Source organism: Maylandia zebra, linkage group LG17, assembly GCF_041146795.1.
Source record: "Maylandia zebra isolate NMK-2024a linkage group LG17, Mzebra_GT3a, whole genome shotgun sequence".
NCBI classification, from domain to species: domain Eukaryota; kingdom Metazoa; phylum Chordata; class Actinopteri; order Cichliformes; family Cichlidae; genus Maylandia; species Maylandia zebra.
In genome coordinates, this window is record NC_135183.1 from 19,576,777 (window position 1) to 19,592,773 (window position 15,997).

Consider the following 15,997-nt stretch of genomic DNA (forward strand, 5'->3'; position numbering starts at 1 on the left):
TTTGAAAAAAGTGACACTTCCAAAACAATCTGTTATTTTTTTGGGAAGAATATCATTTTTGTTTTCTTCTTCTTCTGCAAGAACCAATTCACTCACTGTGTTTTATGTATTTTTGTGTACAATGTTTTTCATGGAGCAGAGATGACTGGAGCGACAAATGCAGTGGGGAAAAAAAACAGTAGTTCACAGCTGAGACAAAAGAGAGAAAACTTGGGCAGATTTCATCACTGCTATGAGAATATGAATAAATTTTCAGCATTGTCAGTGCTTTTTATTTTTTCGAAAAGTCAGACAAACTTGGTTACAGAAATCAGACATGCACAGTATCAATTCAATAAGTGTGTGTGTCTGTGTGTGTGTGTGTAAAACCCATTAAAACATGGGGTTTTCTTTTTTTTTTCTTCAAAAAATAAGAGAAAGAATCATGTACTCCAGTTTCTCTAATGTGAACATTCAACTGAGTTTCAGTTTTCAGTAATTTTAAATTAAATACCTTTTTTCTGTCTCAGAATTGCCACTGGGGGGCGACGTAAGCACAATCAGTTGAGACACTGAGGCAGTGCTCCCTCATTTAACAAAAATGTTTTAATTTCCCATTTCTAATCATTTGATCATCAAAAGTGCCATTTACTGTTACTTTACACCATAAAGACCTTCTTCCCTGTCAATAGGACCTCTAAATATCATTACACTTTCACATGTAAGTCATTTAAACACGTCACTAATCACTTTTCTGAGATTTTACTGGCTATATTACCGATCAAATGTAATAACTGACTAAATGTGAGGAATAGCCTTATTTTAATACATTTCGATTTTTCAGCACTTTTAATACAAAAGATTGTTTTACTTCCTTTACAAACCAAGAATCTGTTTCAGCAATAAATTTTCCATTTCCCACGTTTCTTTTCTATTATTCAGTTTAGACACATCTGTTTTCATATTATTTTTATTTTGGGAATCTATAACTGCAGTTCTGCTTCTTAGCAATGTGTTTAACAGCTTCCTGCTTCGATCAAAATCTGACTTCACACATTTTCTTCCCTCTTTAAATCAAATTACAAAATTCACTATTAAAATGTGGCTCAAGGTCTCGGAGGGCTTGTTCTGCACCCACAGAGCATGCTCCGTAGAGTCCTTGTCCACCTGACTAAGGCTACGTTCACACTGCAGGTCTTAATGCTCAATTCAGATTTTTTGATCAAATCCGATTTTTTTGTCTGCTCGTTCACACTACAAATAAAATGTGACAGCAAACGCGCTCTAGTGTGAACGCTCAAAGCGGCCCGCATGCGCAAAAGAAGACGTCACACACAACGCGCTCTGTTTAGACCCAGAGCAAACAATATTGTTTGACAGGTGGCCCTTAATATAAAGACTTCGGACTTCACGTTTCCCAATTTTTGCTTTAAGTTATTTTGTTATTTACATAATAATGTAAATAACCTAATAATTATCCTTATTGCTGTTTTAGAGGAGCGGTGCTTCAAAGGATAGTTGCAGATTTCTGTCAGAGTCTGCAGATTATACAGTACAAATAAAATGTTCACGTTTCTCCAGCGTTGTCTTCCCAGCAGTTTCACTGGATGGCCAGGAAGCGTTCGCGATGTCTTCTCGGGCGCTTCTCCGGAGCTGATAATTGGCGTCCGTCTTGTGTCAGTGACGTAAAAGACGGATTTAATGCGACTTGACCGTTCAAACAGCAGTCGCTTTCTGAAACATCGGATATGTATCGGATTCAGTACCACATACGAAAGTGACCCAGATCGGATTTGAAAATATCGGATTTGTGCCGTTCACACTGTCATACCATGATCGGATATGGGTCGCATAGGGTCAAAAAATCGTATTTGATGTGCTTTCGCCTGCAGTGTGAACGTAGCCTAAGTGATGTCACTCTGCACAGCACCATTTAACAATTATGTGACCCGACTCTGCTGAGTTTCTATATTCATCGTCTTACAGCCGCTTGTGTGAGTCTTCCTCTAAAAAAGAAAATGTGGATTGGACAGCCGTGTTATGAAAAGCAACACCCTGTATTCTTTCAGTGTTTTAACATCCGAAAGTAAACATTTAAACTCATTTTTGATGTTTTACCAATTCACTGCAGTTTAACTTTTGACCAGCAGGTGGAGCCGCTGCACCACAAACAGCCAGTCCTGTGTTCCTCCTCTTAGTTTGAAAACATGCTTCAGATAAACATGAAGATTAATGGGGGTAGTATTATATGTATGTGTGTGCGCTTGGGTGTGTGTGCGTTAAACCCCTATTTCCCCCAATACACAAAAACAAAAATCTGTGTTAAAAGCCTGAGACTCAACTTTCTGTCCTCAGAATGATTTCATGTCTTTTATTAATAATGTTTAGTACAAACACACAAACAGCTGCAGATGGACGTTTATCAACGACAAACTAACATGGGGAGTTATTATCATTAAAGAAAGTGATTTAATCACTGAACACACACTCCTTTTAATCATAAGGACTCCAGGTACTTTTATTTTGAAGGGAACACAGATTAAACAAATTTAAATATGATTTCCCATGCTCCTTAGCAGCAGAGGCGGCGCTGAATGGACACAGCAGATTACAGTAGAGCGGACCGACAGACACTGGAAAATGTGTGTGTGGATATTATGTCTGCAAGCACAGAGAGAAGGTGTGTGTGTGCTTGTGTGTGTGTGTGTTAGCCAGAGGAGCAGCAGCCTCCAGCGGGCGTGGCCTGTGGTTCATCATCAACAATCTGTACACCCCGCCTACTTGATGCTGATTGGCTGGCTCCGTTGCCCTTCAACCTCTCCTCAGCCTGAGCAGTTTCCATCATTCCTGAAAACACAGTAGACCAGTTCAGAGGTCAAAGGTCAGATCCCGAGTTTCAAAGAAAGGTTTTTTTTACGCCCTGTTTCCTACGGATTTGAATTCTGCACACATATTTGCACACCACTGATTTCAACCTTAGAATTATTGACAGAAACTTTGTGTCAAATGAACAGAATTCACTCATTGGCCTATTTGTTCAGTTAACCTGTTTAGTGTGATCACAAACATCTAATCAGCCAATCCTGGACAGAACTGCACCTGTCTATGACAAAATGTCTATGGATATGGTTAATGTGATTAACTAATGTGATTTGGACAAGCTGCCAGGAAATCAAGCGATTTAACAAAATGTGTTTTATAATTAAAGAATAAATCATATCCGCCTTAAACAAAAATATGTTGTAAAAGTTGTTCCTTAAGCCTCCAAAAAATATAAAGTTTGCTGCTCTTTGATCTTTTTGTATTGTGAAAAAAAATTAAAGATGCTGTCGGTCTTACTTTTACACAGATCCAGAAAGAGTTCCTCGATGCCTTTATTTAGCTTGGCTGATGTGTGGTAGTGTTTGGCTCCCACCGACTCGGCATAACTGCACACGAACATGAGAGTGGCCATTAAACTTTGCTCAGACTCAGGACATCGTCGCTGCTCACAGCTGAGCAGCTCGGCGTGGGAAATATAAAATAATGATGCTCACTTTAATTTTTCTTCATTATATTTTCTACTAATAATAAAAGTATTATTATTGACTAATAAGCAGCAGTTGTTACCTCTCAGCCTCTTCCACTGAAACATGTCTGTCTTTGTCCAAATCTATTTTATTACCTGCAAAGAAAACAAACCTTCAGTAAAATGCCCAATTTAAGAATCATTTTAAGGTCACATCACATTATACTTTATAATCTGTGATTAGCAGTTGTAGTCAACCAAAGATAATCATTACACAGTCAGAGAGTTGCATGCAAAAGTAGTCAATCACATGTCCGAATGATGGACGGGTCTCCATCAGTCTATGCAGAAATGCTCAGACTTGCCTGCACACAGCCACTTCCACCAGCTCTCCCGGTGGAGCACTAAGGCATTCCCAAACCTGCTCCTGGGTCCGCCCCAGGCTCTCCTTCTAGTTGAGGTGCCCAAAACCACCTGAGCTGACTCCTTTTAATCTGGAGGAGGTGCGGCTCTACTCTGAGCCCCACCTCACCTTGTCTCTAAAAGAGAGCTGTCACAAAAATGTTTTCTGGCACTTGTATCTGTCATCTCATTGTTTCAGTCACTACCCAGAGCTGAGCTGGGAATGTGGATCGACCGGTAAATCACCAGCTTCACTTTCACACTCAGCTCTCTTCATAACAACAAATTGGTACAGCTCTCGCTCCCTCCTTTGCTCACACATTCAAAAATATCCTGAGATACTGAACTCCACTTAGAGCAGCAACCAAGAACCACAACCTCAGATGTGGAGGTGCTCACGCTTTTCCCTCCCACTTCACATCTGACCTCGCCCCAGAGTCAGGTGGAAGTTGCCGCTCAATAAAGTTAAAGAACTACATCGTCTGTGAACAGATGAGAAATTCTGTCCAGAAAAACTACCAACGAAAAACAAACAATAGCTACATACAGAGAGCAGCTCTGTCAGAGAGCAATACCTACTGAGAACGAGCATGATGCCAACTGCGCTCTCACTACAGCTGTACAAGGAATATACCACACACTCCTGAACACTCCCAGTAGGAGGTTTGTGAGTCCAGAAATTACAGAATGATTGTGAACTCCCACAGATCCTCATATATCCTCATGAGGATGAAGTGCTTTCGCAGTGTTCCACAACAGAGACAGAAACCACATTGTTCCTCATAAGTCTGATGTGATCAGACATTCATTAAAATTCTTGAAACCAAAGCTACAGTGAGCACTTTCACTCTGACAGTCATTTATTCCACTGATATAAGCACTGATCATTGCTCTCTAAAAGCTCTCCAGCTTCCTCACAAAAGTTAATATTTAGTGCTTAGGTTCACTTTTAGCTCTGATTCGGTCTAGGGGCCACCGTATACACACACACACACACACACACACACACACACACACACACACACACACACTAGGGGTGCAACGATATTCGTATCGATATTGAACCGTTCGATACAGTGCTTTCGGTTCGGTACGCATATGTATCGAACAATACAACATTTGTAATTTATTTTATCAACTTTCCTTCTGACGATGCTGTCTGTGTTGAGCGCTCAGTGAATCTGCGTTCGACTACTCCGCCTAGGCTGCACTGTCGAGCGCAGATCCACTGAGCGCTCAACACAGACAGCATAGTCAGAAGGAAGAGCGCAGGGCAAGCTAGCGAGACAGAAGTTAAGCTCTCCTTGCAACATGGACCTCCCCCACCCTCATTCAGATCTGGCGTTTGGAATTATTTTGGTTTTCATGTGACGTATGACCCTGAAGGTAAGCAAGTCATGGACTAAAGTAAAACAGTATGTTGGATGTGCCATGCAATGCTCAATTACATGGGTGGGAACTAGTGTGTTAGCGCAGTTAGCTCGTTAACGTGTTGGCCGTCTAGCCCCATGCACGGGGCGATCAGGGGTAGCTCGTTAACGGAGATTTCCCGTGTTGTGGCGTTAAAGTCATTTCAACGAGATTAACCTGAAAGCACTAGTGGGAACACAACGAATATGACTGCACATTTACATCATCCTAGTGCAAAGACAAAAACAACAAGCATGCTACTAACTTTAGCCGAGTCATTTAGACAGCTGTTAGCACGTGATTCTCCTTATGCTGCTGAGAATATAGCCCAGAAGAAGCGGATAGTATAGCTTTTATTTTGGAAAGAGACATTTCTCTGTAATAAACTCTCTTTTCCAAAGATGAGTGATTCCTCAATCAGATACAGGGCTTGCAATATCGCTAGCCCAACGTCCTGGGGCTAGCGATCTTTTCAGTCGGGCTACCAAAATCTATCTCTGCCCTGCCTGTCGGGCTATTGTAGGAAAAATATATGTCAATGCTTTTGCATTCTTTCAGAAATGTAGCTGGGTAATTATGTCATTGGCATCGGTGAGCCACTGTCAATATGTGACATATTGAAATCGCGTTTGAATTTGTGCTTGTTTTTTTGCTTTCACTTTGCAAACGTGCGAACTGTGTATAGAGAGCGACAGCACTGATCTGTGAGTGATGATAATTTGTGCACCAATTCCTCTGACATCATCTTATTAATCGTTAGCTTACTACGCAAACATAACAAGTGAAATCTCCCGCAGCTTAAACATGTGAGAGGTTGATCGCGCAGAGAATCGCTGAGCTTATGTGAGTGCGTGTGTAAAAGCAGCAGGATATATATTTTAGTTCTGCTGAGCCAAATAAGACAGGTCAGGGTGAAGAAGTGACAGCCAAAGAAAAGCTTACCACAAAACGGAAAAGTTATGACAAATCAGACTATAAGGCAAAAAGAAAGTGCAGCTTTATGGTTTCATGGACAAAATAATTTCTGTGGCTGCAATATGACGAGCTAAATAACCAGGGCTGCACATAAGTGGTCCGCAGGTGCGCATTCACTGTCAAAATAAAAAACACGCACAAGGGTTAAGGTTAAATTTAAAAACTGTACTTTTGAGTTAAAATATATATTTATAATTTTAATAAATGACAAATTAAAAAGGCATGAACATTTTTTTGTATCGAAAAAATATCGAACCGTGACACCAAAGTATCAAACCGAACCGTGAATTTTGTGTATCGTTGCACCCCTAATACACACATATACATATATATATATATATACATATATATATATATATATATATATATATATATATATATATATACACACACACTATATATATATATATATATATATATATATATATATATATATATATATATATATATATATATATATATATATATACATATATACACACACATATATATATACATATATACACACACATATATATATATATATATATATATATATATATATATATATATATATATATATATATATATATATATATATATGTATGTATGTATGTATATGTATATATACACACACACACACACACACACACACACGAGTTGATAATAAATTAATTAAAGCAACAAAACAACTGAAGAGCCAGTTAGGAGCCGAAAGAGCTGGCTGCTTTTAGTGAGCCGAGCCAAAACAGACGGTTTTCTAAAGAGAGCCGGAATTCCCATCACTAGTCTCCACCAGCCACTGACGAAAACATGCACCTTCTGAAGTACACAGAGGTTTTTATAAAAGTACAACACTGAAAAATATTTATAACGCTGAGTGTTAAAGCTGAGAAGTTATTTTCTCAGCTACTGATAGCTGCATGCAAATCCACCCGAGCTGAATGTGATATCTATTTATAGATGCAAACACCCACAGTAATGATTTGAATATTTCTGTGCAGGCATCTGAACTGTGAACTGGATGTAACAGGTACGTTAACGATGCAGCGCTCAGCTCAGAGGGAGCACTTTGAAGTGCTCATGTGATGTGGAGTCTAATTAAAAGCAAAATCAAAATTTCCAAACAACAGATTTGATAACTGTACGATAGGGTACAAACACATGACAAACGCAACATCACCAACATAATCCAGTTATAACTGTACAAATTGCCCCCATGAAGCCACACACGGACTAACAACATCATATATTTAGCAGCTATGGCAACAGGAGCAACAGAGGAGGCCCAAACATCCAGTGTGCGTGACATGAAATCTTAAAAACAAACGCTGCTCATGAGGTTTATTTTCTCTGTTTTCCTCCTCAGCTCATGTGTTCACATGAACCACACAATTTACCAAACTCCCAGCCAACCCTTAAATCTACTTCTATTTATCTATATAACCACATCAGAAAAAAAAAACAAAAAAACAGTGTTGATGCGAGAGAGATGAGTCATCGCTGATATTTAAGTCAGTGTGCTGCTGGTGACACCTTAAAGGATCATTTCACTTAATTTCAGCCAGCTTCCTTTTAATACAGGGATGTCAAACTCCGTTTATGTAGTGGGTTTGTTTTATAATAAAAAATAACCAGAAAACATTTCAATAGTAGATGTGATCTATGATATGATAATTTATCAGTTACTTTATTACTGTGATATGATCGGGTGTGGGAGTGATGTTGGGCATCAGTGGGAAAAGCTGTAAAATTTATGAAATACAGTTTAAAGTCCAAAATGTATGTCCTCCTTCACACTTTCCTGCTGGGGCGATTCCGGCCCCCAGGCTCCCTTGTTTTAAGGTGTCTGTCTACAGCAGGGGTGGGGAAACTCAAGGCCTCGAAGGCCAGTGTCCTGCCGGTTTTAGATGTGTCCTTGATCCAACACAGCTGATTTAGATGCTAAATTACCTCCTCAACATGTCTTTAAGTTCTCCAGAGGCCTGGTAATGAACTAATCATTTGATTCAGGTGTGTTGACCCAGGGTGAGATCCAAAACCAGCAGGACACGGGCCCTCGAGGCCTGGTCTACAGGGTGAAAATGAAAACCATTGAGTAGGTACCAAACCATGCAGTTCCTCAAATGTCCACTAGAGGCTCCCATGTTACAATTTCCAGCTTTACAGCAGAGATAAATATGTTTACAGCCCAACACACAAACTGGACTCTAAAGGTCATTTCTTTTCATATCTTTATAACTCCTTAATTTGTATTTTTTAAAGGCTTAAAGTATGTATTATTAGGGGCGTGGCCTCTTTGACTGACAGCTACAGCTGTTCTAGCTGCTAGCTGTCTGCTAGGCTTCACCTTAGCTAACTGGAGTCCCTGAACTGGACGCCTGGACCGTGTTTCCATTGTAGATGGAAGATGGGCAGAATGCAGGCAGTAATCACAACCCTACAGAGACACAACACCTATTTAAAATGAACCAAATCTCCTTTGCACTTTTAATAATCAATATTTTTGCCCACTTGGTTTTCATTAACTTATTCTTTACTTCCATTAAAAAAAAATTAAACCAGTTCTAATTTTCAGTAATCTTTGTGTTCATCTCTTTTAGCTCCCTTTTGGGTCTCCACCACTTTCTGATAACTTACCTACTATACATAAACAAATCTCGTTCCCCAACATTTTCCTCAACTCTTTCACCCAGTTCTTCACCTGCAACGACAACAAAGCACTCAGGTCAAATAAACCCTTCATAAAACCAAGATACAAATAATGAAGTAATTATAATGCAGACAGGAACTGAAAGAGCAACATTATGATCATAATTAACATTCTGAGAAACAAAGGGTTTAACATCCAAAGACCCACAGACAGACTAAACTTTTTATTTGTAAGATGTTTCAATCTTAATGTTTACTCATCTTAAGACTGGAAATACTCTGACTGCACTTTTCAGTTCTGATTACTAAACTATAGCCGGGCAATTCAGAGTAGGTCCTAAAAGTTTAAATTAAATACCATTTCTTTAATGAACTTTTCAGCATTTGTCCATAACAAAACACTGATTGTTTTGGATCAACCTTTTTCAATCCAGAGGGTCAAGTGATCACCAGCAGCCATGTAAACTGTCTTTTACTTTTTGTAAATTATTTAAAAAGAAATTTTACTTCCTGGATGAACTGTAAAGCTTCTATATAGCTGCTCCAAGGTTGTGGATAAAAGGACACAAAACTGGTTATTTGTTTGTTACGAGTTTAGTTTCCACTGCTGTTTTGTCATTTCCATAATGACATGCTGTCGAAAGTCTGCTTTTACGATGTTGGATCATCAAACTTTCGTTTTCAAAAGTACCTTCTGAAAGGAGTCTTCATCTGTTATGTCGTACACTAGTATGGCTCCATTGGAGTCTCTGTAGTAGATGGGACCTAAGGCGTGGAAGCGCTCCTGACCCGCTGTGTCCTGCACAACCAGACAACGTTAACACCCAAAACCTTTATTCAGAAGATCAGGAGAATAAAAACTACTTTGAACGCAGCCTTACCCATATGGCGAGGTTTACTCTTTTTCCTGTGATGTTCAGCTTCTTTGTGAGGAAGGACGCCTGCGTAGGAAGAGGACAACATGATTATTTTAATAATGTCACAAACTCAATTTGAATAAGATTCAACTGAGCAAAGTAATATTGAAAGGTAGCTCAACAACTAAAAAACACAAAATAAAAATTGGATAAAATGTTAAATAAGATACTAAACAAAATAAAGCAGCAGAAAAAAAGCTCAATGAATTTCCATTAAACTAAATAAAATAAAGCATCTCACCAATTAAAAATACTAAAATATCAAAAACACAAGACAAACAGTTTGTCATGTAAATGTAAATAAAAACAGAATGTAATGATTTGTAAATCCATGAATCTCGATTTACAATAAAAGAGAGAAACGTTTAAACTGAGAAAATGAAACATTTTAATAAAAAATATGAAATCATTTTGAATTTGATACCAGCAACATGTCTCAATAAAACTGGCATGTTGCCCACACTGCAGCATCCTCTCTTCTTTTAACTACAGTCTGTAAAACATCTGGGCTGCTGTTGTTGCTGCTTTGCCATATTTTTCAATTCGCGATGCTGATGCTGTTTTCAGCTGGTGTAAGGTCCTAATTGCAGGCAGGTCTGCTGAAATATGAAGGCCTTCCCTGCCTGGACGGGAGCAGATGCTCTGTTATCTGTGTGTACCTTTCAGCATTGATGCAGCTGAATGGTTCATTTTCTCATTTTAAACTTTTATACGTGTCCTGTTTTCTGTTGTGAATAAAACATGGGTTCATGACATTTTCAAATCATTGCATTCTGGGTTTTTTTCCATTTCTAATTTACATTTTACACTCTCACACTTTTTTTTGGACTGGAGATAGTAAAACATAAGCGCTAGAAAATAAAATAGAAACTAAACAGTAGAAAATATGCACAATAAACTGGTGGATGGTGAAAAAAAAAAAAAAAGTCTGAGATTATTTTAGCAGATAAATCCCCAAACATATTCTGAAACCGCTTCAGCTCTGTGCACGTGCCCTTTGACCAGAAGTTAAACCAATAATTTACGAGCATCTCTGCTAAAATCAGCCTTCTGCAACAACTTTTGTAACTTCTCACATTTTACCACAAAAACATCTGCAAGTTTTATGTTAACCTGTCAACTGATTTCTGTCGACAGTCTGCGCAGCAATAAACCAAAGACCAAAGTCCTGCCGAGCAGCAGGCTGTGGCTTTTCCCCTCCGTCCCAGTCACGTATGATTTATTGAAGCGTTCTCTGGGAAAGTCAAACCCGAGATTAAGATTTCAACATCAGCAGTAGAATTTACGTGACGGCTGGACGGAGCAGAGGGGAGAGATTTATGGTGGAGAGGTGAGAGGAAGGCTGAGAGTGGGGCTGTGACAGTATGTGATTAAGGTTGGAATTAGTGTGTAAATGTGACGTCGGTCAGCTGACTGCACTGCTCCACGAGTGCTCTGACCTCTGAGGTTTAAACCAAATCTACGGAGGCCCAAACGTGCCAAAAATGAAATCAGTAAGTGATTCTAATTCCCCCAACTGTTTACTTCAATTTTAAACCAGTTTTCCTTTTATGTGCTTTTTCTGTTTACTTCCAAAAACTGTCTGCTACATGACTGAAATGCTAAATCCAGAGTTGGATAATGATTCAGACAATTATCAGACCAGTTAGTTGAAAATGACCACAAGTTGAGCCAGTTTTATCATTTTAATATAAAGTACTGGTTCTGGGTAAACCTACAGCAGGTGAAACAAACAGCAGGAACTGGTTTAAACTCCCTAAACTCAGCGATGTCCATCAGCGGCACTGCTAATAAACATCTTTAAATCCTTCTGAACTGAGAGGATGACTGGAAAATGCATACACACAAACACTTTTCTTCACAGTCCCATGACAAATCATAACAGTTCGATAATGCAGAGCTCGTGCTGGCGAAAACAAACCATCAACAGCCTCTGGAAGTTTCTCCTAATCCTCTCATCTAAAGAACACTGAGATGCTTCGTTTGACACTCATGCTGTGCTCACACTTTAAGCTTCAGTGAGATGATCCTTCATCCACGGCCAGCAGACTCTGCAATCAGCTGGGATGCCCCTTTGTGCGTCACATGAGAGTGAGCGTAGACATGAGCCTTGCAAGTGTGATGCTGAGGTTCATTCACATGACCATGTGACTGCGACGCTGTCCACGAAAAACCTGGAGGGCTTGCTGATCCTCGTCCTCAACAAGGATCCTCCAAACAGCCGAGGCCACGAAGCAAACACAAAGACTGCATTTTTACTCTGCGGTGAACGGAGTTTGTGGCGAACCCACATCCTTCCCCAGCCTACATCCCCCACAATGCCTTTCAGCAACTCCACACATCCTCATTAAGCAGAGTTTAAGTAAGAGTCAGAGTAACATCTACAGTATAAAGTTCACAGAGGGAGAAAAAGAAAAGTATTAACTACTGCCTGCAAAGAGAGCCTAACGGGCTCAGCTGTGAGTGAAATGTTAGTACTGAGGTGGTCACTGTGTTCACCGCCTCCAGGTGAATAAAGTTCTGCTGGTCTGACGCCTCTCTCCATCTCTGCACTTTGCTATAAGTTGAGCACTAAGCATCAAACCCCAAGTGGGTGTGTGACATGATCTTTGCGTATCAGGTGATTCTTCCGCACGTATTTAAGGTTTTGTGAGCGAGCTAGTGAAATGTTATGTGTAGTTTTAACAATTGTACAGAAAGGTTTTTGACAGCAAAAAGCTTATCTGGTTTGTGAAGCTGAAATTAATAAATTGTGCGTAAATGATCAGTAATTATTCAGGTTTGGATGAACACATTTGTGAAATTGTTTTAGTTGAGGGCAGATTGCTCTGCATTTCTGTGGGGATTGAGCGCGAGTGCGTGCGTAAGTCCTCGAAAGTTACACAAATCGTTGCACACATTTATAAAACTTACGCCTATGCTTGTGGCTCACATTGTACAATATTGCAACACTTCGCTCTATGTAATTTCACTCTATATTTCGCAGTCGTGTTCATCTTTGGAGCAACATACTTAAGCAAGCAGGTTTTCTCAGCATAAACTGCATGAAGTCCAAACAGCACCGTGTCCTCACTGATGACACTCTGCAGTCCTGTGTGAATATTAAAGTGACTTCTTACAGCCCTGATATGGAGAAGCTCTGCAGTGATGTTCAGAAACAGAAATCACACTAAACAGTGAGAAAGGTATCATCTAATATGCTTTTATTTTGAAATAAATATCTATATATTGTGGACCCTGAGCTGGACGGTTGATTGCTGCCTGCGTCTTAATGAAAGGACACAAGATCACAGCGCAGTGAAATGAAGGCATAATTCCATACAAATAGTTTTCATGATTATTATTTATATTTGTAAGTTATTCAGCCACTGCTACGTGTTATTTATATGAAACTGGCCTATTTTTAATTGATTAATTTTCCACAAGGTGTGAACTCAAATAAATCTCCCAAATGTTTTATTTAAAAACACATCTGCACTTGGAAGTGTTGTTTTTTTTTTTTCCTCTTGAAAGCATTTTTTAAATAGTTCCTTAAAAAAAAGAGAAAGAAAAAGGTCCTATTATTCTAATTATCCGCCCCCCCCCCAACTTCAATTTGCAGTGGGGAAAGCTCAAAGTGACTCAAAGATGAAGGAAAGAGTGTCCACTCAGCAGCGTGGAGATAAAGGAGGTAAAGGTTTCTGCCTTTGCCTCACAGGGTCTCACCTTTGCTGCTTTTTCGCACTTGCCGGTCAGAGCACAACTACACACCAGGAAAACTCTCACCCATCCACCTCGATGTTCAATAAATCTATAATGTTCAAAGGTAAATTAATAAATAAAGTGTGGTGAATCCTTATCAATGGTCTAATCCTGACTCAAAGAGCTGGGACAGGTATCAGCAGACGGCGGCCAGAGGACTGCTTGTAAAACAGTAGCAGCCACACAGAAACCTGCAGGGTTTTCCTGCTGTTTCCTTTGAGCTTCTGCTCCTCGGTGAGATGTTGCTGGAAGCTGAGCAGCGCATTTACACCTGACAGCAGAGCAGACAGAAATCATTCCACAGGTGAGCGAAGCAGTCCCACATGCCCAGACACATCTGCACTGCAGGAGTCAGTTACACGCTGACGGTGAAAGAAAAGCAGCGAAGTTTCAGTTTCATTTGACTCTCAAATCATCATCGTATGCAACAAGAAATGAGGGAAAGAAATTGCGGTCTTCTGCTTCTGGTGGTTTGAAGTCCTTTAGAGGCAGAAACATTTTATCCCAGGTTTCCAAAAGCCTCAGATTCTAAATACACAGAAACTAATTAATTATTGTGGAAAGTCAAATCACAAGGATTTAGTGTTCAGAGTTTGCATATTGACAACATTTCATCTCATGAATCATGACACACCGGTCTCCCATATATAACCTGCTTTTACGTATTGGTATTGTATCAGCAAAACTGGGTCTGTATTTACTTGATATCAGATCAATACTGAAATTTGCAGTTTCACACAGCTGTATTGAGAATCCGAGACATCACGTGATCATACTGTATCATTGACTAAACTGGTCAATCACAAGGTCACCCGTACCCTAAATCAGTCCCATCTTATTGGTCCTTTTGGACTCTAATGTGGCCTTTATTTACTAAACGAATATCAAGTTGAATTCAGTAGAACGTTAATCTACAGACTGACATTATATAGTCATCAGAAACGTGTTTGCAGAGCTCAAAGAGGACGCTAGAGGAAGGACTGTTTTCTGATAGACTTCTACATAATCACCAGGAGGCTCCATCTGCAGGTGAGAGGCACTTCAGCTTCAAGTCAAGTAAGCTTCCTCACACTCCCCCCCCCCCCCCCCAAATCCTTCACCTGTACAAGCTTTCGTTTTTATAATCAAACAGATTGTGCAGGTCACCTTCACTTGTTTCACCCGTGTCTCTTCATCTCCTCACCTCTCTTCCCTCATGCTTCCTGTCTTTGCTACACCACTAAAAGCTTTAAAATGCTCTGTTGGGGGTTCCTGTGGGGCCACAGCTACTCTCTTTTGCCCCTGGCCCCCCTTGGAGATTAAAGCACCCGTGGTGAAAACAGTGAGTGAAGTCAGGTGTATCAGATGTATTTCTGGCTGTTTATGACCGTAAATCTCCCGGAAAAACACCTGACTTTCCCCTCCGTCATCGGATCCGGTTACAGCCACAACACCGCCGATATTTCGCAATAACTCCGCTCCCCCGGCAGGCCCGGGTCAGGAAACACAAGACTCCCCTCCACCTGCCACCTGCAACGCGATGACAAGCACGAGCCCGGCTCCTCCGCCCCTCTTACCTGTAGAGTTGTGATGTGTTTGTCGTTGAATTTGTTCTCGCAGTATCTGAGCACCAGCGACGTCTTCCCCACGCAGCCCTCCCCGAGCAGCACCACCTTGAACGAATAGGTCTTGCCGCTGTTCGCCGCCGCCATGGCTGGCAGTTAAAACTCGCACAAATCCTCCGCTTTTATCCGCAAAACGGGCGTTTTAAGGCTAGCGCTGCTAATGCTAACCCAGTCGGAAATGAAGTCCTGCGCAGCTCACATCAGCTTCCGACTTCAAAAAAGGAGCTAAAATCATGAGAGGGACAGCTCGACAGCACACACGGACCCGACTTCTACCGGAATCTACTCGCAGCTCGGAGGGAAGCGAGTCCAAACCCAGAGACAGATCGCGTTTCACCCTGTGGCCAAAGCCTGATTTTCACCCAACTAATGGCGTCTCTCTCAGCTAACAGTTAGCCGGCTAGCTCAACCAAAGATCGTGTCTGCTCGGAGGAGGACTCACTGAGCACCTTTGTTTTCGTCCTGTTGTCTGTAAAGACACAACGCAGGGAGAGCGATGGAAATACTACATTTAAGGAATCAAAAGAAAGATAGATACCAAAGTTTGAGGAAAATAGAACGTTCAACTTAAATGTCTTAAAATAGAAGACATTGAAACTTTGAAAATAGAAAAGCTTTAATCGAAAAAGTTAAAATTACAAATAACGATGACAAATGGATAAAAAAAACGTAAATGGAAAAATAAAAACAGTAGAATTAAAACTTCAGAGAATTTAACATGAGAGAAGCAGGTGGAAACTCATTTTAAAATGTCGCAGCAGGCTGCTGCCCCTTCCTAAGCCTGGTTGTTTTGGAGGTTTATTCCTGTTAAAAGGGAGTTTTTCTTTCCT

At 40.3% G+C, this 15,997-nt stretch overlaps 1 protein-coding gene across 1 annotated transcript; it reads right to left on the reverse strand.

Annotated features, from left to right (window-relative positions):
* Window positions 1-245: 245 nt before the first annotated feature.
* rab21 (RAB21, member RAS oncogene family) lies at window positions 246-15,593 on the reverse strand. Its single transcript, XM_004566477.4, has 7 exons — window positions 15,120-15,593; window positions 9,787-9,846; window positions 9,597-9,704; window positions 8,894-8,957; window positions 3,589-3,643; window positions 3,319-3,407; window positions 246-2,826 (listed from the first exon to the last, which is right to left on the reverse strand). The coding sequence occupies exons 1-7, from the start codon at window positions 15,252-15,254 to the stop codon at window positions 2,687-2,689; spliced, it is 651 nt and encodes a 216-aa protein (XP_004566534.1). The 5' UTR covers window positions 15,255-15,593; the 3' UTR covers window positions 246-2,686.
* Window positions 15,594-15,997: the final 404 nt, after the last annotated feature.

Coding starts and splice junctions, on each gene's coding strand:
- rab21 (XM_004566477.4), bottom strand. CDS start 15,254: ATGGCGGCGGCGAACAGCGGCAAGACCTATTCGTTCAAGGTGGTGCTG. Junction 9,847..15,119: donor AACACATCACAACTCTACAG/GTAAGAGGGGCG, acceptor CTTCCTACGCAG/GCGTCCTTCCTCACAAAGAA. Junction 2,827..3,318: donor CTTTCTGGATCTGTGTAAAA/GTAAGACCGACA, acceptor CTGTGTTTTCAG/GAATGATGGAAACTGCTCAG.